The 21,855-nt window shown below is 54.1% G+C and overlaps 1 protein-coding gene across 2 annotated transcripts; it reads right to left on the bottom strand.

Moving 5' to 3' along the window:
• Positions 1–17,554, bottom strand: LOC308236089 (uncharacterized protein). 2 transcript variants are annotated; one of them, XM_080645389.1, is made up of 4 exons: positions 16,861–17,554; positions 14,142–14,268; positions 6,418–6,513; positions 1–2,062 (listed from the first exon to the last, which is right to left on the bottom strand). In XM_080645389.1, exons 1-4 carry the CDS (start codon positions 16,894–16,896, stop codon positions 432–434), a joined length of 1,890 nt encoding a protein of 629 aa, XP_080501515.1. In that variant the 5' UTR covers positions 16,897–17,554; the 3' UTR covers positions 1–431. The 2 variants fall into 2 exon arrangements, with proteins under 2 accessions (XP_080501515.1, XP_080501516.1); XM_080645390.1 differs by lacking the exon at positions 6,418–6,513 and having other exon boundaries at positions 233–2,062; positions 16,861–17,268.
• Between the last annotated feature and the right edge of the window lie 4,301 nt (positions 17,555–21,855).

Consider the following 21,855-nt stretch of genomic DNA (forward strand, 5'->3'; position numbering starts at 1 on the left):
AAATTATTTTATTACATTTAAGTTTAATTTGACAGGCTTTTGTACCTTTCCTTTGTTAGGTAATTTTATTTTGCCTTTGCCATCTTCAATATAAGGTATGTTATTGTGCTATTATTCCTCCATTTTTTGAAGTTTCAAATTATAATAATTAGTGTTTACATTCTTCTTGTTAAAATGTTTGAAATGAATAAAACTATTGAAATAAAATTAAAAAAAAAAAGACCGTACCCTTTTATGTAATGATGTTTACTTTGAATTTATATTAGTTCACACAAACACTCCATCCATGCTTTTGTTCCAGCCCTCCGGTCCAGTTTAAGAATCCATTGTGGCCCTCAAGTCAAAAAGTTTGCCCACCCCTGCTCTAGGCTGCATCAGTTTCTCAAATGGTCTTCATGTGGCAAGTGATGATCTGCAACCATTATCTTCCCTCAGAGCGAAGAGTCTTGTGGGCTCTCCCTTTGGCAGGTGCACTCAGAGGCTGCGGGGGATGTTTTCTCTGGCACAAGATTGCCCTCGGTGTTTACATTCAGAAAGTCCTTCCCCAACAGGAGCTCTCGGAGGGTGAGCGCAGTCTGACCACTTGGGAAGGGCCTTCCCACTTGTGTTACACTGACAGGGTTTCTCCCAGAATGCATCCTTTGATGCTGAGTGAGGGATGAGCTACGACTGAAGGCCTTCCCACACTCACTGCACTTATAGGGCTTCTCCCCAGTGTGGATGATGGCGTGTCGAATGAGGTTAGTGCTCCAGCAGAAGGTTTTCCCACACTCCATGCACTCATAGGGCTTCTCTCCACTGTGAATCCGCTGGTGCCTCGTGAGGCCTGACCTGCGGTTGAAGGCCTTCCCACACTCACTGCACTCATAGGGCTTCTCTCCAGTGTGGATGCTGAAGTGCCGAATGAGGTCTTTCCTAGTGCTGAAGGCTTTGCCACATTCTTTACACTCAAACGGTTTTTCTCCAGTGTGGGCCCTCTTATGCACGATGAAAGTGGAGCAGTGGGTAAAGGCCCTATCACATTCCGTACACACAAAAGGCTTCTCCCCAGTGTGGATCCGCTGGTGCCTCTTGAGGTACGACCTGTGGTTGAAGGCCTTCCCACACTCGAGGCACTCAAAGGGCTTTTCCTCCGTGTGGATGACGTAGTGGCGAATGAGGGCTGCGCTCTCACAGAAGGCTTTCCCACACTCACTGCACTCGTAGGGCTTCTCCCCGGTGTGAGTCTGCTGGTGCCACATGAGGTATGACTTGTGTTTGAAGACCTTTCCACACTCGAAGCACTCATAGGGGTTCTCGCCGCTGTGGACGATGTGATGTCGAAGAAATCCTGGCCTGTGTCGAAAAACTTGCCCACACTCTTTGCACACAAAGGATTTTTTTCCAGTGTGTCTCCTCTTATGCAGGACAAAATTGGAACGGTGGGTGAAGGCCTTTCCACATTCATTGCACTTATAGGGCTTCTCTCCACTGTGAATCCGCTGGTGCTGTGTAAGGTACGACTTGCGGTTGAAGGCCTTCCCACACTCCATGCACTCATAGGGCCTCTCCCCTGTGTGGATCATGTGGTGTTGAAGGAGATGTGTGCTCTTAATAAATGTTTTCCCACATTCTGTGCACTCATAGGGCTTCACTCCAGAGTGAATCTTTTCATGTCCCGCAAGAAGGTGTTTCTTGTTAAACACTTTCCCACATTCATTGCATTTAAAGATATTTTCCTCCTCTTGAATCATGGGATCTTTACGTAATTCATGTGAGCCATGGTCAAGGACAGCACCTCCTGGAGGGACTGGCTCCTGCACAGTCCTCACACACGCACCATCAGGTGTCCCTAAGCCGCCATGTTCAGGGCTCTCAGGGAGCTTCTCCCTTGGAGGATCTATTCCTGGCCTCAAGTGTCCTTCCTGCAGGGACACTTCTGATGGACCATGCTGATCCCTGGTTTGGTCTCCTTGGGAGTCCCCTGGAACTTTCCGTGTTAGGTATTCCTGGACTGAGAATCTCTCACACAGGGTTGGCTCACAAGTGGTAGTTTCTGTGGTCTTGAATTTTTCTTTGTCACCTGAAGAAATCCAATACACAAAAAGGCCAGTTAGTAATGTCAACCCAGAAGAAACAAAATCAGCAGTTCAGTGAAAAACATGAAAATGAGAATAGTGCCTCTGTGTCTGCTGCGCTTTGCTACCTCTGACTCCCAGGCCTGTAATCTTTCTCTCCTGGTCCCTGGACTGCTGACACCACGAGCCTGCCTGGAGAGGACAGAATGTCTGGAGTGGAGACATAGCCACAATTACAGATGGGACGTGGCTGTACAGAATAGCGATCCTGTGTTCTGAGTTTCCTCTGAGCAAGGACAGCCCACGTTGCTACTTAAACACTTGGTAGGGATAGCTCATGCGACCCTGATGGAAGACAGGAAGTGTATAGTGCAAGATCTACTCCCCCCAAAGAGAAGTGTGATCTTTGTCCCGACTCCAAGATGTAACCTCTAAATTCTGGGCATTTCCAGAGTGACAGGAGTGCGGGGTTATTCCTGGAGGGCCCCTGGAAACACATCATCGTTTATGACAAGCATGTCCAATTCCTGGCCAGTGGGCCGCATGCCTCCTTTATTTCAACGAGTTAGACATGCTTGGTTTATGCCAACAGATAACGCATTATGGGCCCCTAATATAAGGAGATGACTAAGGGTAAGGTCTGGCCACATCAGAAAGACCAACCTTGTGATTAGAAAGTTGGGGCTTTGAGCCACAAGGTCTCATCAACTGGACCTTTGGAAAGGAAAGGAGGGCTGGGATTGAGTCCCACCAGCAAAGGCTCAGTGACGTCTCTATGAAAATCCGGATACCGAGTCTTGGAGAGTCCCGGGTGGGCTACACCCTGTGCTCATGCTGCCTACACAGATGCTGGTTGAGGAGTTGCCAAGGACACAGAATCTTCGTGTTTGGAACACTTTCAGCCCCACCTGCCTCACCTCTTCTAATCTGTGTGCTTTTAAATATGATAGTGAGTATAGTGGGTTTCAGGGAGTCTTTCTAGCAAATCTTTGAACCTGAGGATAGTTTTGGGAAATCCCTGAACTTGACTCTGGTGTCAGAAGACCTGGGCAGACATGGCTGTCTTGAGTTCTGTGTCCTTCACCCTCGGTTTGGCTGATACTGTGAAGGGAAAACCAGGGTTTCCCAACGGAGGTGCCCCCGAGATGAGTCCCACTGGCACCATAATAAGCTGCCACAAAGAGAAAGGGAGGGGCACTGCAGAGCGTGAGTGGACGGTGCTGAGAAGCCAGGGGCTGCCTGGAGGGGGCACACTCGGGGGACAGTGAGCACTCGCACAGGGCTGAACACATGGAGCCTGGTATGACTGAGAAACCGTTTGGTGAAGAATGGCAAAATACACATGATTTATATGGAGAAAATGACAGTATTAAAGCCAAGGTCTATTAGTGAAGGATCTGATAATATAAAACCAACAATTCTACCCAGGTAAATATATAAATTCAATATAATCCTGTCACCACAGAACCCAAAGATCTGATTGTAGATTTGCATGCAAGACCAGAGGTGAGAATAAAGAGTACAGGAGAAGAACCCCGACCCTACCAGGTAATACTGTTAGAGGATTATAGGCTTTAAGACCTGGTTGTACAGGCACAGAGAAAAGACAAACAGGTGTTGGAAAGAGCTCAGTAGTTCAGTGGGTGGTTAGGGTCATCCCCATAAGCCATGTGCTCTCCGGTCAGGGCACGTACAAGAATCAACCAATGAATGCGTGAGTGGAACAACAGATCGACAGGTCTCCGTCTCTCTCTCCCTCTAAAATAATAGTAATAATAATAAAAAAAAAAAAAGTAAAAAAGTGGCCCTAGCCAGTTTGGCTCAGTGAATGGAACGTTGGCCTGTGGAATGAAGGGTCCTGGGTTCGATTCCCATCAAGGGCACATGCCTGGGTTGTGGGCTGGATTCCCAATAGGGGGTGTGCAGGAGGCAGCTGATCAATGATTCTCATCACTGATGTTTCTATCTCTTTCTCCCTCTCCCTTACTCTCTGAAATCAATAAAAAATATATTTAAAGTACCCTAGAGAATGGATGAATATAATGAGACAAGAGCATTTTAAAATTTATTTTCTGTAAGGACCTTGAGCATGTATTTATTTTTATTTAAATATTTTCTCTTTTAAAAAATGTATTTTATTGATTTTTTACAGGGAGGAAGAGGGATAGAGAATTAGAAACATCGATCAGCTGCCTCCTGCCTCCTACTGGATATGTGCCCGCAACCAAGGTCCATGCCTTTGACCGGAATCGAACTCAGGACCCTTCAGTCCACAGGCCGACGCTCTATCCACTGAGCCACACCGGTTAGGGTGAGCATGTATTTTTAAAAATATGTCTTTATTGATCTCAGAGAGACGAAGGGAGAGGGAGGGAAACATGGGTCAGTTGCCTCCTATATGCAACTGGGGATCAAACCAGCTACCTTTCGGTGCGTGGGGATGACACAATTAAACAAGCCACACCGGCGAGGGCACCCTGATCATGCTTTTACTTTGAGTAGAAAAAGGATGAAGTTACCCAAAGGGGGGACAAATAGCATGTCAGTGAAGAATGTAAGCAAAGGGAGAATTTCCCGGAAAAGGTGTGATCTAGACTCTGGTTCAGGAACTGGCTGTGGCTGGGGCAGGAGCTCTCCTGCCAGGAGAAAGGGGAAGCTGCAGACAGGAGCGTCCACAGGAGTGCAGGAGGAGTGAGGAGCAAGCACAGGCAGGAGGCCCTCTTGACTTTCAACAGGAAACCGGACACAGTGGTGGCCACAGGCTGAGACCTCTGGGGCTGGGGAAGGGTCACCGCCTGGAACCAAGCCTGGCCCCTAAGCAGCTCATGCAGGACACACAGCTGGGCTGAGGCGCCAGCAAGTGGAGAGACAGGTTAGGAGTCTATGAGCACCCTCAGGGCCAGAGGAGGAGCTTAAACTGAGGGTGGGTCCGGTCTGCAGTGACGAGAACAGAACAGGACCAGGGACGGCGGGGTGTAGGAATGATGGCGGTGGAAGAGTGAGTTACTAGCGATGGATCCAGGAGATGAATAAGACGAGAAGGAACAGACTGGGAATGGCTGGGGGAGGGGCGGGTAGGAATGATGGCGGTGGAGGGGTGAGTCACCGGAGGCCACACCTAGTTTCTAACCTCGTCAATGGCAGCACCACTCGCTGAAACTGGGGAGGAGAGGAGTGGGCAACGTCGTGGGTTCCATGCCAGGCACGTGACTCTGGTGCCTCTGGACTTCCAAGTGGCGAGGTGGGACTGAGGCCCTACGGGGCAGAGGCTGGGCACAGACGCCGAGGGGCTGACGCCGAGCTGCAGACTCACAGGCTGGCTGAGCAGCCCCAGGGACCAATGGAAATGACTGCAGTGGCACCAGGCTCACACGTGAAGGCCCGGTGCCCTCCACAGCGCACATGTGGGGCAGGAACGGGGAGTGCCTGTGTTTCTGACCAACCCTCAGGGGGTGGGTGGATGAAGAAGGTGGGACGGGGCAGGCAGGGGACAGCTGGAGAGAGGGACTGGAGAGAGAGAAAGGCCCTCTCCTTGGAGTAGAGCGGGAAATGTGAGACACGTCACTCATGATAATGGGACACTGCCAACAGCTTGCTTCTCATGAGCCACTTGCCATGGCTCAGACGTGGTGCTCTGCCGTTCCATGCCTTAAGCATTCTGTGATCACACCCCAAACAACCTGACAACAAAAGTCAACACAGACCACCAACCTGACAACAGAGACACCATTATTACCAGCATCTTCCAGGGACAGACTGACTGTCGCAGACTACACTCCCAAAGCTGCGGCTCCTCACCGACACACAGCCTCGCAGCCCCACCCCCAGGTGCCCAAATGCCCAGTTCTCGTCGGTGGGATGTAGGGGAACTGGTGTTGGCGGGAGGGGGTGACGTCCTCCCCCCTCTCTCCCGTCTCCTCTGCCAGCTGGAGGACGCCAGCACAACCGGACAGGCACACACTGATGACAGGACCGACACGGGTCCTCCCGTAACGGCGCGGTCAGCTCCCTGCTGACCCCATGGGCCCCGCTGAGCGAGAAAAAGAGCCGCCGTGTGCGGAGCCGAGATTCTGGAGCCTGTCTGATCCGGAAGCTGGGTTTCACGTACACAAAGATACGAGACCGTGCAACTTCGCTGCGGCGCAGAGATGGTGATTGGCAAGCCAGGCTCTGAGCCCCAGACAGCTTAGCTCGTACACCTCTGTCCTCCAGGAGGTCAGAGGGCCCACAGGTCAAAGGGCTCCAAGGATTCCAAACCACCAGACAGGCCACAACAAGAAGCTTCCCCAGAGACCCACGGCCAGTGGTCTCCTGAAGGTCTCCGGGCGCAGGGTCTGCCATTTGCCAGGTCGGCTCCTACCTGGACAGGTGCCTCGGGAGAGATCTGTCTTCACCACCCACAGCTCCTGCCCCTGCTCCAGCTGGCAGATCAGCTCAGGTCTGGGCACAGGGCACCCTGTTCGTGGAGAAGGAAAGAGGACATGAGGATATCTGTGAGAGCAAATAAAACCTCTCAATCGAGTCCGGGACTGCAGGATGGGGACAACCTCCGCAGGAAGCTGTTCCCATCCACACAAAAATGCCGCGAGACCTGGAAACCCAGGACACAACGCCATCACGGCGACCCGAAGACTCGCAGCAATGCTGGCTGTGCAGACAGCACCGCTCCCCTGACCCCGTCGCATGGATCCCAAGTCTGTTCGGTTGCTGCCCTGACCCGAGGAAAGCACCCTTCCTTCCAGGTGTGTTCTCGTTAATCACACTGGGTGGGTCTGACCCAGCCATGCACCCAGCCCTTGGGATGTCAGTTCTCAGGCAACCAAGACCAAGTCCCTGCAGGTGAGGCCTGGATCTCAGGAGATTAACCCCCACCCCGCCCCCCCAGACGATTCTGGTGTTGACAGAGGGATGAGAAGTCCTGGTCTCCACCAACTTGCAAGTGGCTAGTAGTCTGAGGTAGCAGGTGACCTACACCGGCCACTCCGGGGAGTTTTATTGCCGGATGGCTGAACGAGGGAGGCCACTCTGCTTGTCCGGCAGCATCCTGGGACTGTGTGAGGTGACCTAAGGACCCAGGAGGAAGCAAAGACACCGACAGGGGTTGGCACCCACCAAGACAGGAGCAAGCCCCACCGCTGAGCTTCGTTAGTGTGGCAGCAACTTCCTGGAGGGTGAGGACCGAGCGGGTCTGTCACGTGCAGCCAAGCTCAGATGCAGGGAAAAGACACAGGATGTCTACAGAGAAGTCGGTGAGAGGCAGCACAACCCACAGAAGGCTCCCTGGCAGATCCTGACCACAGCCCAGGACCCCCCCGCTGTCACAAAGCACATGTTCACTGGGGTCTACTGCCAGCTCAGAGCAGGGCTCGGGGGTGGGGCAGAGGAAAGATGAAGGAGCTGAGACCTTCCTTCGGCTCTGGCCGAGTCTTTCTCCCTGTGACCTCAGGGCCTTTGCACGTGTCAGCTCTTCTACACGAAAGCCGTTCTCACCACACCTTGCTCCTCCTCGCTGTAACTCTTTGGGTCTCAGCTCAAGTGTCACTTCCTCCTGGTGCTGAGGCACAAGAGAGGCTTAAACTGCTTCAAGGGCAAGTCCTGTCACTGCCGCTTGTCCTCCTGCTGCTGCAGTTTGCTCCTGACCCAGCAAGGCGTAAGGGACCCCATCCATGGAGACTGGTGGTTCAGTGTACAATCAAACACCAAACACGGAGAGCAAGAGATACCTTGTCGCCCTAACCGGTGTGGCCCAGTGGATAGAGCGTCGGCCTGCGGACTGAAAGGTCCCGGGTTCGATTCCGGTCAAGGGCACGTACCTTGGTTGCGGGCACATCCCCAGTGGGAGGTGTGCAGGAGGCAGCTGATCGATGTTTCTCTCTCATCTATGTTTCTAACTCTCTATCCCTCTCCCTTCCTCTCTGTAAAAAATCAATAAAATATATTAAAAAAAAAAAAGAAAAAGAAATACCTTGTCTTACTCCCCCTGAAACTGAGAGGTTTCTCAGTTCATTTGAGATTGTCTACCCCGGCCAGGAAGTTGGGCAAGTCTGAGTGCAGCTGCCGTCCGCATTGTCCCAGTCCCCTCCCTGAGGCCCGCAGTCACACACTGGCTGCCGATGCCACCACACTCCCCAGATGCCAGCCCAGCCCCTCTGAGGGGCTGGGGACACCCTAGAAATCAGGGCCGCCACCCACAGCAGCGGCCACTTGGGGCTGCCAGGAGCCTGTCAGGCAAACATTCAAATCAAAGAAAGAAAAATGGTCGGGGACAGAGAGGGAGCCCCCCACCCCCACCCAACCCCCAAAAAGATTCTGTTTAAAAGGAAAGGGAACAAGAGGAGGAGAAAACGGGGAAGAGGGATGAAGGGACTACGACGCTTAGGCCAGGGTCATCTCAGGAAGAGGCTGCTGCCTGGAGGCCCAGGCCCTTCCATCCCGCCCTTCAAACAGCCAGGACACACACGGAAACCCAAGCGTAGCCCCGCCAATGTGGCTCGGTGGTTGACCATTGACCTATGAACCAGGAAGTCATGGTTCAGGTCCCGATCAGAGCACATGCCCAGGTGGCAGGCTCGAGCCCCAGTGGGGGTCATGCAGGAGGCAGCCCATCAATGATTCTCTTTCATCATTGATGTTCCTATCTCTCCCCCTCTCCCTTCCTCTCTGAAATCAATAAAAAACAATCAAACCAGAAACTAAAAACTAACCCCGAGACACAGGGGGAAAGAAAGCAAAGATAAATAAAACAATACAGCACGGCCCGGTCGGTGTGGCTCAGTGGCTGAGCACGGACCCATGAACCAAGAATCACCAGTTGGATTCTGGACTCGGTCCCCAGTGCGGGGTGTGCAGGAGGCAGCCCCCTCTATCCCTCTCCCTTCCTCTCTCGGAAATCAATAAAAACATATAAAAAACCCCCACAATACAGTATGCAACTAAATTAACACCATCTACAACTTCACCCAATTGGAAACCCAAAATTAACATGCATATAATTTATATAGGAAATTACATACAATAATTACGTTCAGCACAGGTTTAAAAAACCTACACACTGAAACATTTTATATTACAAAATACAACATGGCACCAATTGGCTGTTGTGCCTCTACAACACAGGCTCCAAATTAACTTTAGAATTTGCTAAAATGCACCAATTGACAAACTTCATACTGGGCTCAAGTCAGTTATAGCTTGGGGGGGGGGGGTTCCACTAAATGTAAACACTGTGCTCCCCAATCTTATTTTTTAAAAAAATATATTTTATTGGTATTTTACAGAGAGGAAGGGAGAGGGACAGAGAGTTAGAAACATCGATGAGAGAGAAACATCGATCAGCTGCCTCCTGCACACTCCCTACTGGGGATGTGCCCGCAACCAAGGTACATGCCCTTGACCGGAATCGAACCTGGGACCCTTCAGTCCGCAGGCTGACGCTCTATCCACTGAGCCAAACCAGTTTCGGCTGTGCTCCCCAATCTTAAACAGCAACTAAACAGGAAAAAACTGTATGCCTCACTTTAACTGTAGCTTTGCCTAAATTTCCCGAAGACCCATTGTCAGGAAATATCCCATATTGGGCACAGATGCTCTGACACAATACATCACTGAAATGAAATGTTGGCGCTTATAAACTAGCTGGGAAAATGAGACCCCAGACCCAACTGTAGTTAAACAGCCCTGGCCAGTAGTGCAGTGGTTAGAGCACCAGCCAGCGCACCAAAGGGTCTCGGGTTCAATTCCCGGTCAAGGGCATGTGCCTGGGTTGCAGGTTTGACCCCCCGTTATGGTTGGGGTGCATCAGGAGGCAGCCAGTTGCTGTTTCTGTGTCTCTCCCCCCTCACTCCCTCTCCAAAAAGCAATGGGAAAGTATCCCAGGGTGAGGATTAAGTGGTGAAACAGCCCTCTGGGGCGTTCCCCCTGCAGGAAGGGTGGCCCCTCTGCTCAGGCCCCTCCAGATGCCCGTGCTGACGGTCACCGCTCCCCCAGAACCCCTGGCTACCGGGAGCCCGGGGGCTTAGTGAACCGTCACCGCGTTCATGGCCTACGAGACACTGCCCGCCACCACGGGAGCCCGGGAGTGTGGTGCTGCTCTCCACCCCAGCCAGGACGTTCCAGGTTAAAACGAAAGGAGCATCGTTTGTTGTATGTCTTTTAAATACACTTTTATTGGTTTCAGAGAGGAAGGGAGAAAGAGAAACATCAATGAAGACAGAGAATCATGGATCGGCCGCCTCCTGCACACCCCCTACTGGGGATCGAGCCCGCAACCCGGGCCTGTGCCCTTGGCTGGAATGGAACCGGGGACCCTTCAGTCCGCAGGCTGACGCTCTATCCACTGAGCCAAACTGGCCAAGGCGATCTTTCATTATTTATAATAAACCCTTTCTATCGCCCTGTTAACGAGGTGATTTTTGGGATTAGAGGATTAGATCGGCAGCCCACCCCTTGACCCTGGTGGTGGGAGGAGGGTGGAGGTGGAGTTTAATGCCCAGTGGCCAATGACTTCACAGTTGAGAGGAGGCTTCAGGCTGGTCAGTGCTGAGGTGCGGGAGGGTGATCAGCCGCCGAGGGCAAGAAAGCCCCGCCCCTGTCCTACATGCCTGGCCCTGTGCGCTCACGTGCCGTTCCGGGTTGCAGCTTTATCCTAACCAGGTGACGGTAAGTGACGCGCTGTCCCGAGTCCTGAGAACTGTTCTGGCAAATTACCAAACTCAAGGAGGGGTGGTGGGAACCTCCAATTCATAGCCACCGTGCAGGACGGGGACACCCGGGCTGTGACCCATCTCAGGTGGGTGGTGGGAACTGGAAAGGCTGCCCACGGAGACTGAGAACTCCTGGGTGCGAATCCCAGCGAGTCAATGCCAGCGCTGCTTGGGTGGAACCCCCACGTGTGATGTTTTTTCCTTTACACACACACACACACACACACACACACACTTTCTGCTTTAGCACACGCACAACTTCCCAACGACGTTAGGCAACGCCCCAATTTCAGGTGCGTTTTCTTGGCTGAAGTTGTACAAATGGGAACGGCTCCGGGCCTCCTGCAGGCAGGTACTTCCTGTGTGCACCCGTGCTCCTCCTCTCAGTGCTTCTCTCCTCTTCCGGGCAACGTAAAGCTTCCTCAGCATGAGGACCAATTAGTTAATCATTCTTTTCAAAGACGTTACTGTTTCACGAAGTTCTGACACCGCGGAGCCTATCCCTCCCAGAGCCGGCTAATTCCTGGCACAGCCTGCCAGGCGGCACACCTTTCACGGAAACACTCAAGCCGCAGCTTCCACCCCTTTAACTCTCTCACACGCCCAGCCAGCCTTCCCCGCCCTCCGTCAACCAAGTCCCAGCTTCCAGACAACCAGGGCCGCCGGCTGGAAGCTCTCCAGCCAGCCACCCTGCGCTGGCCACCTGCCCTCGCTTCTTTCTGGTGCTCAGAGAATGCCCCACAACCATGGTCTTCCTACCGATTCCTCACGCGGCTCCGGAGACGTGCAGAGTCCCCGTCTCCTGAGAGCCATGATAAATCCTTCCCTCAACGGCACTAACTTCTCCACGTCCCATCACTAAGTCACCCCCGTAAACGGAAACCCGGCAGGCACAGGTGAGCAGAGTGGAGTGCTGTGCGTATTAAAGGAGAGGAGCATCAACAGTGCTCAGGGGACCTGCGCTGTGACAGTTCACTGCTTTTCCTGAAAGTGACCCACTTTTTCATTCTCTCAGATTTCTGCGAAAAAGGAACTGTGGCCCTGGCCGACGCAGCTCAGCTGGTTGAGCATCGCCCCGTACGGGGAAAGGTCGCAGGTTCCATTCCCAGTCAGGGCACCTACCAGGTTGGGGGTTTGATCCCTAGCTGACACACACACGTAAGGCAACTGAGCGATGTCTCTCTCTCTCTCTCTCAAATCAGTAAGAGCGTGTCCTCAGTTGAGGACTAAAAACAAACATTTTTTTAATTAAAAAAGGAAGAAAAGAATCCCGCAGGGCTCTGGCCAACGGGAACCCCCGAGTCACTTCCTGGATGGCAGGTCCCTGGGGGATGTTATCAGTCCGGGAGCTCCTGCGGCCCCACAGGCTGCTGTGTCTGCTGAGAAGGCAAGAGCGGCCGGTCCGGGGAGGAGGTGGGTGAGCGTCAGCACGAAACCCAGACTTCGCAGCAGGAACAACCAGAGGAGGAAGGAGAAGAAACGCAGGCCGGCTGCCAGGCCTCAGCACTCGGGGATCAGGTGCCTCTGTGCCCTCTGGACAGGGTCTGCCCGCCTGGCGAGGCGGCAGGGAGGAACAGCCCGCAGGCCTCCTGGCCCACCTCCGCGTGTCGTGGTGTCCGCGCCCCAGCGTGACCACCAGCCATCTCGGACATGGCCGAGTGTCTGGGGAGAAGACCAGCCCAGGGCGAGCAGCACTGGCTCAGGTTGTAAACATGAAGACAGAGAGCGAATGGCTGGGCACCCGCCCCACCCAGGTCAGGACACAGCAAGGCTGGGTGCCCAACCCTCACGGACACACAACAGCGAGCACACCAAGTGTGCTGGGGCCGAGCTGGAAGCCAGTCCGGGGACAGGGTGAGCTTGGGGTGCGGCGTGCATGTGTGTGTGCGGGTGGGGGGGGGGGGCGGTTAGCAGGACCAGCCAAGGGACCCTTTATTTCAAAAGTTTTTCTTGCCAAAACCGGTTTGGCTCAGTGGAAGAGCGTCAGCCTGCGGACTGAAAGGTCCCAGGTTCGATTCCGGTCAAGGGCATGTACCTTGGTTGCGGGCACATCCCCAGTAGGAGGTGTGCAGGAGGCAGCTGATCGATGTCTCTCTCTCATCGATGTTTCTGACTATCACTCTTCCTTCCTCTCTATAAAAAATCAATAAAATATATTTTTAAAAAAAAAGTTTTTCTTACAAGATATTTAATTACCAAACTTTTCTGGTTTTACGTTATTTCTCGTTGGCACAAAACATAATCCCAGTCCTGTACACACAGGCACGCCTTATCCTGAGCCCGGGGTGTCCAGCCCTCCTTTCCCTCCAGGTGAGGGGTCCCCAGAGGTCATCTTCAAGCACAGGACCACCCACGCTGGTGTTTCTCAACCCGGCACTCTTCTTGCATGTGCCGACCAGGGATCGAACCCACAACCCTGGCGTATCGGGATGACGCTCTAACCAACTAAGAACTCGGCCAGGGCTCCTGGCACTCTTGACATGTGGGCTGCGTGATTCTTTGTTGAGGGCGAGGTCTTACCCACGGCAGGATGTAACAGGACTCTGCCCGCTCGACGCCCGTACCACCCACACCCCAGTGTGACTCTCCCAGTGGCCACAGACACGGCCAGTGTCTCCCGGGGGACGAGACTGCCACTGGCAGGAAGCACCGGGACGCAGGAAATGAGACCGTCCTGAAGCTTCAAGAGGAGAGAGAGGCCCTAACCGAGACCTGGGTTTAGAACAATACCTGGTGGCAACGGGGGCAGAGGCCTCCCTCCTGGGACCTGCCCGGTCCCCCGCTACTGGGAGAGCAGCCCCTCACTCCCGGCCCTGACCACTGGCCTGGGGGGATGCGTGGGCCAACCAGGCTCCCTCAGTCAGGCTGTGGAACGAGAACCTTAGAGGCCAGTCTGTGCCAGGCAGAGGGGAGAGGTCCAGGAAGTACGGGCAAGGTGGCCATTGCTGCCTCCTGGACGCCCCAGAAAGAAACAGAAACAGAAACATGCAGAAAAGCACAGACAAGGAACCTGGGGGCCACAGAGAGCAGGGACTGAGGGGGCCAGTCCTGTCACAAACGCGCCGAGGACAGAAGCCATTCTGAACAGCATGACAGGAGCAGACCCAGGAGGCAGAGCACAATCCCGGGGGTCCCCAGCTCCTGTGTCAGTCCCTCAGGGCGCGGCGGGACGCCCAGCCTCTGGTTCTGCACAACGCCCCCATTCCCTTCCACCACGTTCGAGGAGCCAGAGGAGACCATGGAGACCAGCAGAGGGGCGTCTAGAACATGACTGAGGCCGGGGAGGAGGAAAGAGGGCTCCCGAGACCTTCGTGACCAGCCAGGCCGGAGGCAGACGTGGGATGTGGAAGTAGCAGGTCCCCCCCTGAGGGGGAGCACTCACCCAGAGACGCCAGGAGCCTGCAGTTTTCCAGCATCACCTCCTGGTACAGGGTCCTCTGGGCCACGTCCAGCTGCCCCCACTCCTCCTGGGTGAAGGTCACGGCCACGTCCTTGAAGGTCACAGACACCTGGAAAGTAAGACAGAGGTCGCAGCGATGGCCTTGGGGCTGCTGATGGGATCAGCGACTGTCTCTGCGTCGTGGTCGAGGGGCAGACGTCAAGGCCCAGAGCACCACGCACCTGCTGGGGGCCGAGCTCTGTGCTCCCGCACGGGGACAGCAATGCTGTGGGTGCAACACAGCGGCACAGGAGAAGCCTCCTGGTCAGGAGCCGGTGTGAACGGACACGAGACAATGGAACGTCATGTAGGTGGTGAGGCAGACAGGACGCTCCAGGACGAGAGGGATGAGGAGGTTGTAACATCCGTGATGGTAACCGCAGGTGTCCCTGCGCCTCCCTGGTCCTGCCACTGCCTCCCCGAGCTGAGGGCTCCACTTCCTGGTCAAGGGACTAAAAGTCCCCAGTTCCATCTCCTGTGGTTTGCTCCCAAACTCGTTTTTAAAAAACTTTCAATATTTTTATTGATATTTTTTTTTTTAAGAGGAAGGGAGGGAGAGGGAGAGAGAAACATCAAAGTGAGAGCGGACCTTTGCTGCGTCCTGCACACCCCCAACCAGGGACGGAGCCCACGACCCAGGAAGTGCCCGGACAGGGATGGAACGGGACCGCTCGGTGCACTGGACAACGCCCAACCTGGGGCCAGGGCTGCGCCCACACTCCTGAACCCCGATGCCTGCCAGCGTGTAACCTGGGGGCATCACTCCACTGAGCTGCGGTTCCTGGGTCAGTGCCCACTTCCCGTGACTTCTGTGACGGAAGTGACGCTCGCTGTGCTTGGGGGTTCTATTAACTCCCACAGCCCGAGGTAAACCCTCATCCCCTCCGTGCCAGTCGGTGACCCCGCCTGAGCGAGTCCCCCAGTTCACCCGAGGGACTCCCATCTCACAAACAAGACTTTATCACAGGTTCCTTCCACAGGGTCCAACAGAGTAACCTGACCCTCCTCCATTATCAAAGTGAAGCCCTGGCCGGGGTGGCTCAGTGGATAGAGTGTCCACCTGCGGACTGAAGGGTCCCGGGTTCAATTCTGGTCAAGGGCACATGGCTGGGTTATGGGGTCGATCCCCAGTGTGGAGCGTGCAGGAGGCAGCCGATCCATGATTCTCTCTCATCACTGATGTTTCTCTCTCTCTCCCCCTTCCTCTCTGAAATCAATAATAATAAAAAAATTGTTTTTTTAAAAAGTGGATACATGATAAGGAGGCCGTGAAGCATTTACACCCATTTTTATTTTATTTATTTTTTAAATATATTTTATTGATTTCTCACAGAGAGGAAGGGAGAGGGATAGAGGGTTAGAAACATCGATGAGAGAGAAACATCGATCAGCTGCCTCCTGCACACCTCCCACTGGGGATGTGCCCGCAACCAAGGTACGTGCCCTTGACCGGAATCGAACCCGGGACCCTTCAGTCCGCAGGCCGACGCTCTATCCACTGAGCCAAACCAGTTTTGGCTACACCCATTTTTAAAAAATATATTTTTATTGATTTCAGAGAGGAAGGGAGGAGGCGACAGAATCATCAATGATGAGAGGGAATCACGGATCGGCTGCCTCCTGCACGCCCCACACTGGGGATGGAGCCCACAACCCGGGCCTGTGCCCTTGACCAGAATCGAACCTGGGACCCTTCAGTCCGCAGGCCGACGCTCTACCCACTGAGCAACACCGGCCAGGGCTACCCCCATTTTTGTTGTGGAATCCTTTCTGCCGCCCCTAAAACTCCATCTGTGAGCCCGGTCAGGAGGAGAGCAGAGCCTCCCGCGCGCGGACCTCCCAGGAGGAACCCCTGTAAGGGCAGCCCCCAACCTGCTCATGTCCGGCCCTGGACCCGCTCCCCACACCCCCTGGGCCCCCCGAGCGACTCCCGGGGAGATCCCACAGCAAAGCACCAGCCTCTTCTCCTTCCTGAACCCCGACAGCACTGACCCCCGAGGCCAGGAGATTCCAGGGGCGCAAACCGCGAAGGATATACCGGGGTGTGTGTGTGTGTGTGTGGTGGCTGGGGTGGGGGACCCCCGCTGACCATCACCCACTGTCACCCTCCCAGCCGCGTCTCAGCAGCTGCGGGCAACAAGGCAACCCTCCCCCCCCCGCCCCCGGAAACCACCCACACACCTCCCCTGGGTCGGGGCGCTTCTGCCGGGAAACGCCCGCTTCTCTCTCTCTCTGGCCCCGAGGCCCAAGGTCACGTCACGCGTGGGAGGAGGGCGGGCGGGCAGGTGGGCCGGATCCCCGCAGGCCGCCGTGGGGTTGGCGTTTATGACGGCATCGTCCCTTCTTCCGACCGTGGACCCGCTCCCCACAACGCCCTGGGTCTCCCCCCCCCGCGACTCCCAGGAGATCCCACCGCAAAGCATTCGCCTCGTCTCCTTCCTGAACCCCGACAGGACTGAGCCCCGAGGCCAGGCTGGGCCGGGAGCGCAAACCGCGAAGGATACAACCGGGGCTCCGTGACCCGCTGTCAGGAGGCCCCACGCCGTCAGGGCCCGGGACAGGCTAAGTGGCGACCCGGGTCCCCCTGCTGGGTCCCGGGTCAGAGCGGCGGGGGTCCCGGCTCCCAGCCCGTCGGTTCCGAAATCCCCGTCCACTCACTCACCTGCGCGGGGCGGGTAGGCGCCGCCGCCGCCGCCATCGTGCGAGCCTGCGCTTCGAGCGACGCCGGGACAGGCGAGCACCCGGCGACCTCGGCCGGCCGACCGTCGCGCTCCGAGCCGCGGTGTCCTCCGCGCACCGGGCGCCGCCCTCAGCGACCGCGGGAGTGAAAGGCGGGCGCACAGGCCCCCCGGGAGGCTCGGGCCTGCCGGACAACAGGCCAAGCGCCCGTTGCGGCGAGTCACCGCGCGGACACCGGCGCCGAGGTGAGGCCTGTCGGCCGCCCTTGCCCTGGAAGGCCGCCGACGAAGAGCCTGACGAGAAGCGCTGACCCCACGCTCGGCCAGTCAGGCCCCGCCGGGACCCAAACGCTGAGGCAAATGGCGTCCGCGGAGAAAAACCCGGAAGTCCCGCCCACGAACAGGAGCTTCCGGAAAATGCCCCCGGTCCCGGGCCATCATTGGCCAGCGTCCGCGTCAGGCTCACAAAACACGGCCTTCTGGGTAACGTAGTTCCCCCGCCTCCCTCTAAGCCAACGACGCGAGGAACGCCTTAACCAGGACGTCGTTCTTCGAGAAAAAGGCGCACCGGCTACCGAAGCTGAGGGGGAATGGAGGCTCTGGAGGCAGGGAACTTCGCCCCAGTTCCGGACAAGTGTAAGGGCGCGGGGGCCGGTCCCTGGGCTCACCTGGCGCCTCCCCCATTCCCGCTACCTCCTTCCCGGATTCGCTCCTGGAGAGACAGCTACGTAAAACGTAACGGAGACAGCCTCCCGAGGAGGACGCCGGAAGTCCCGCCTCCGTACCTTTCGCACCTGGCGTCCCTGGCGCGCTCACCTACGGCGCCCGCCTGGGATGTGTGGGTACCAGAACTAACGAACCACGCCCGAACTTCGGAACCACGCCCTTCAGGTGACGCCCGAACTTCGGAACCAGGCCGTTGGGCCCAAAGTCACTCGAGGGGATGGATTTGCCATCCGCCGAGGCGGCGAGGCCCGAGGGGACGAGGCCCGGTGAATGCAGGCCTCCCGCCTCCAGCGCGGTCCATTCGGAATCTCCGAGGCCACCAGGTGGGCCCGCGTCCGGAGAGAGTTGGCGCCTGGATCTGTAAACGGGAGGGTCACCTCGCACGGTGGCTTCAAGGCATGGCACTCGGTGAGACCCGCGGGGAAAGCGGTGTGGACTGGACGGGAGAACCCTACAGAGCTTGCACCCCGGAAGAGCTTGCACCCCGGACCGACCCGACTTCATTCCATGGCTGATGACAAGCAACCGACAACACGACACACTCATGTTGGTTAGGGGTTCTGACGGCCACCCGGAGGCGTATTAAGCCATCTTAGAAGTCACCATTGGGGATGGTGGTTTTTTTTTTTTTTTTTTAATATATATTTTATTGATTTTTTTACAGAGAGGAAGGGAGAGGGATAGAGAGTTAGAAACATCGATGAGAGAGACACATCGATCAGCTGCCTCCTGCACACCTCCCACTGGGGATGTGCCTGCAACCCAGGTACATGCCCTTGACCGGAATCAAACCCGGGACCCTTCAGTCCGCAGGCCGACGCTCTGTCCACTGAGCCACACCGGCCAGGGCTTGTAGAACATACATTTAGTAAATATATTTTTAAAATATATTTCTTTTATTGATTTCAGAGAGGAAGGGAGAGGGAGAGAGAGAGAGAAACATCCATGATGAGAGAGAATCACGGATTGGCTGCCTCCTGCACGCCCCCCACTGGGGATCCAGCCCACAATCCAGGCCTGTGCCCTTGGACAGCTGATGCTCTATCCACTGAGCAAAACTGACTAGGGATTGTTTTTTGTTGTTGTTGTTGTTTTTTTAATAACGAGTGAAGAGAATGAGGTGCGTCTCCCATGATTTGAAGATGCTTATGAATTGAGAAATGGAATCAGAGAGTGCAGAAAACGCCCTTAAGGCCTTAAGGATTTTTTTTTTTTTTTTTTGGCCATAGCCGGATTGGCTCAGCGTTGGCCTGCGGATCAAAGGTTCCCGGGTTCGGCCCTAACCGGTTTGGCTCAGTGGATAGAGCGTCAGCCTATGGACTGAAGGGTCCCAGGTTCGATTCCGGACAAGGGCATGTACCTTGGTTGCGGGCACATCCCCAGTAGGGGGTGTGCAGGAGGCAGCTGATTGATGTTTCTCTCTCATTGATGTTTCTAACTATCTCTCTCCCTTCCTCTCTGTAAAAAATCAATAAAATATATTAAAAACAAAACAAAAAACCCACAAAGGGTCCCGGGTTCGATTCCTCGGTTGCAGGCTGCTCCCCGCCCCAGCCCTGGTCAGGGCACTTGCAGGAGGCAACCAATGCATGTGTTACTCTCACATCGATGTGTCTCTCTTTCCCTTTCTCTTCCACTCGCTCTAAAAATCAACGGAAAAATATCCTCGGGTGAGGATTAACAAGAAAAAAATGCTTTAAAAGTAAATTAAAATAGAAGCAGAGTCAAGAAAACATGGAACAGATGTGAGAGAAGTATGCTGACAGGATGTTAATTAGATTGAGGGGTGAGGAGTATCGATCAGTTTTGCAAGAACTAGTAGAACATACATTTAATACATCCATGGTTTCCCCAAAAAACGTATTACACATACTTTGAATAATGATACAGGCAGTGTTTATTAAAACGTCACTTCCAAAATGTGTGTATGTGTGCATACATACATGCACACATAGGCATGTATGTGTAGTGTACACGTAAAAATTTATTTCAAGGAATTGGCTTATGATTGTGGGCCTGGCAAGTCCAAAGCCATAGGGTAGAGGGCAGACTCTAAACCAGCGGTGGGCAAACTTTTTGACTCGAGGGCCACAATGGGTTCTTAAACTGGACCGGAGGGCCGGAACAAAAGCTTGGATGGAGTGTTTGTGTGAACTCATATAAATTCAAAGTAAAGGAGCGGAGGGGAGAGCAAGAGAACCGGATAGAACAGCGGGATCCGGCCCGCGGGCCGTAGTTTGCCCAAGGCTGCTCTAGACTCTTCAGCCAGAGCCCAACTCTTCAGCTGCGTTCTGGAGGCTGAATTTCTCCCTCCTGGTAACCTTCCTTTTGCTCTCAAGGTCTTTCAGTGACGTAGATAAAGCCCACCCAATGTTATCGAGATCAGATCCTTTGCTTACAGTCAGCTGATTGCACACGGCAAGCGCATCTACAAAATCCCTTCAGGGCAACACCCAGGTTAGTGTTTGACCCAATAACTGGATTCTAGCCTGGACCAGCGGTCGCCAGCCCGCGGTCCGTGGAACACGGTGGTCCGTGCGGTCCGAAAGGTTGGCGACTGCTGGCTTAGACAAGTTGACACGTAAGCTAGCCATCATACTTGTCCACTTGGCAGCCATACACAGATCCTTACAGCACACTTTATCGCTCTGACCGGTGTGGCTCAGTGGATAGAGTGTCAGCCTGCGGACTCAAGGGTCCCGGGTTCGATTCTGGTCAAGGGCATGTACCTTGGTTGCGGGCACATACCCAGTAGGGGGTGTGCAGGAGGCAGCTGATTGATGTTTCTCTCTCCTCAATGTTTCTAACTCTCTATCCCTCTCCCTTCCTCTCTGTAAAAATTCAACAAAATATATTTAAACCCCCCCCCAAAAAAATACTTTATCTCCAAAAAAAGGATATACTTTTGTCTAACCAGATCAAATCTGGTATTGATCCATCGTTACGATGGATTATATTACACATGATGGGTAATGTAGTATGATCCACTTGGATCTATTAATTTAATATTAAATTACCATATTGGGACCTGACCAGTTTGGCTCAGTGGACAGAGTGTCGGGCTGTGGACTGAAAGGTCCCGGTCGAGGGCATGTACCTTGGTTGTGGGCTTGATCCCCAGTGGGGGGCATACAGGAGGCAGCTGATCGATGTTTCTCTCATTGATGTTTCTGACTATCCCTCTCTCTTTCCCTCTGTAAAAAAATCAATAAAAATATTTTAACAATTACCATATTGGAATGCCCTGGGTGCCCTTGTGGCTAACAAAGAAATGTGATTAGGGCTTTTTATACCTTTTAAAAAAAAATATATTGATTTTTTACAGAGAGAAAGAGTTAGAAACATCGATGAGAGAGAAACATCAATCAGCCGCCTCCTGCACACCCCCTACTGGGGATGTGCCCGCAACCAAGGTACACGCCCTTGACCGGAATCAAACCCGGGACCCTTGAGTCCGAAGGCCAACGCTTCATCCACAGAGCCAAACTGGTCAGGGCTTTTTATACCTTTTAAAAATATATATATTTTTATTGATTCCAGAGAGGAAGGGAGAGATAGAAACATCCATGATGAGAGAGAATCATTGATCGGCTGTCTCCTGCACGCCCCACTCTGGGGATGGTGCCCACAACCGAGGCATGTGCTCTTGACTGGAATCAAACCTGGGACCCTTTGGTCCACAGGTCAGTGCTCTATCCACTGAGCCAAACCGTTAGGGCTATTTATTGATTGATTTTGGAGAGAGAAACAGAGATTTGTTCCCCTTATTCACGCATTCATTGGCTGCCTCTTGTATGTGCACTCACCGGGGATGGAACCCACAGCCTGGGTGTAGCCTGATGACACTCTTAACCACCGGAGCTCCCTGGCCAGGGCTCATTCAAGATTTTCTGAGTCTGTAAACTGCCTCAAGCCTGGGCATTGATTGCCACGCCGTGACTGTCTGTTTTTGTTTTTTTTAAAATATATTTTATTGATTTTTTACAGAGAGGAAGGGAGAGGGATAGAGAGTCAGAAACATCGACGAGAGAGAAACATCGATCAGCTGCCTCCTGCACACCCCCCACTGGGGATGTGCCCGCAACCAAGGTACATGCCCTTGACCGGAATCGAACCTGGGACCCCCCAGTCCGCAGGCCGACGCTCTATCCACTGAGCCACACCGGCCAGGGCAGACTGTCTGTTTTTAGGATCTGGGTTAGGTTTTGTTCGCTTAAACCTAGAACGTTCTGTTACACAGATCCAGTGAGCGT

Source organism: Plecotus auritus (genome assembly GCF_963455305.1).
Source record: "Plecotus auritus genome assembly, chromosome: 10".
NCBI lineage: Eukaryota > Metazoa > Chordata > Mammalia > Chiroptera > Vespertilionidae > Plecotus > Plecotus auritus.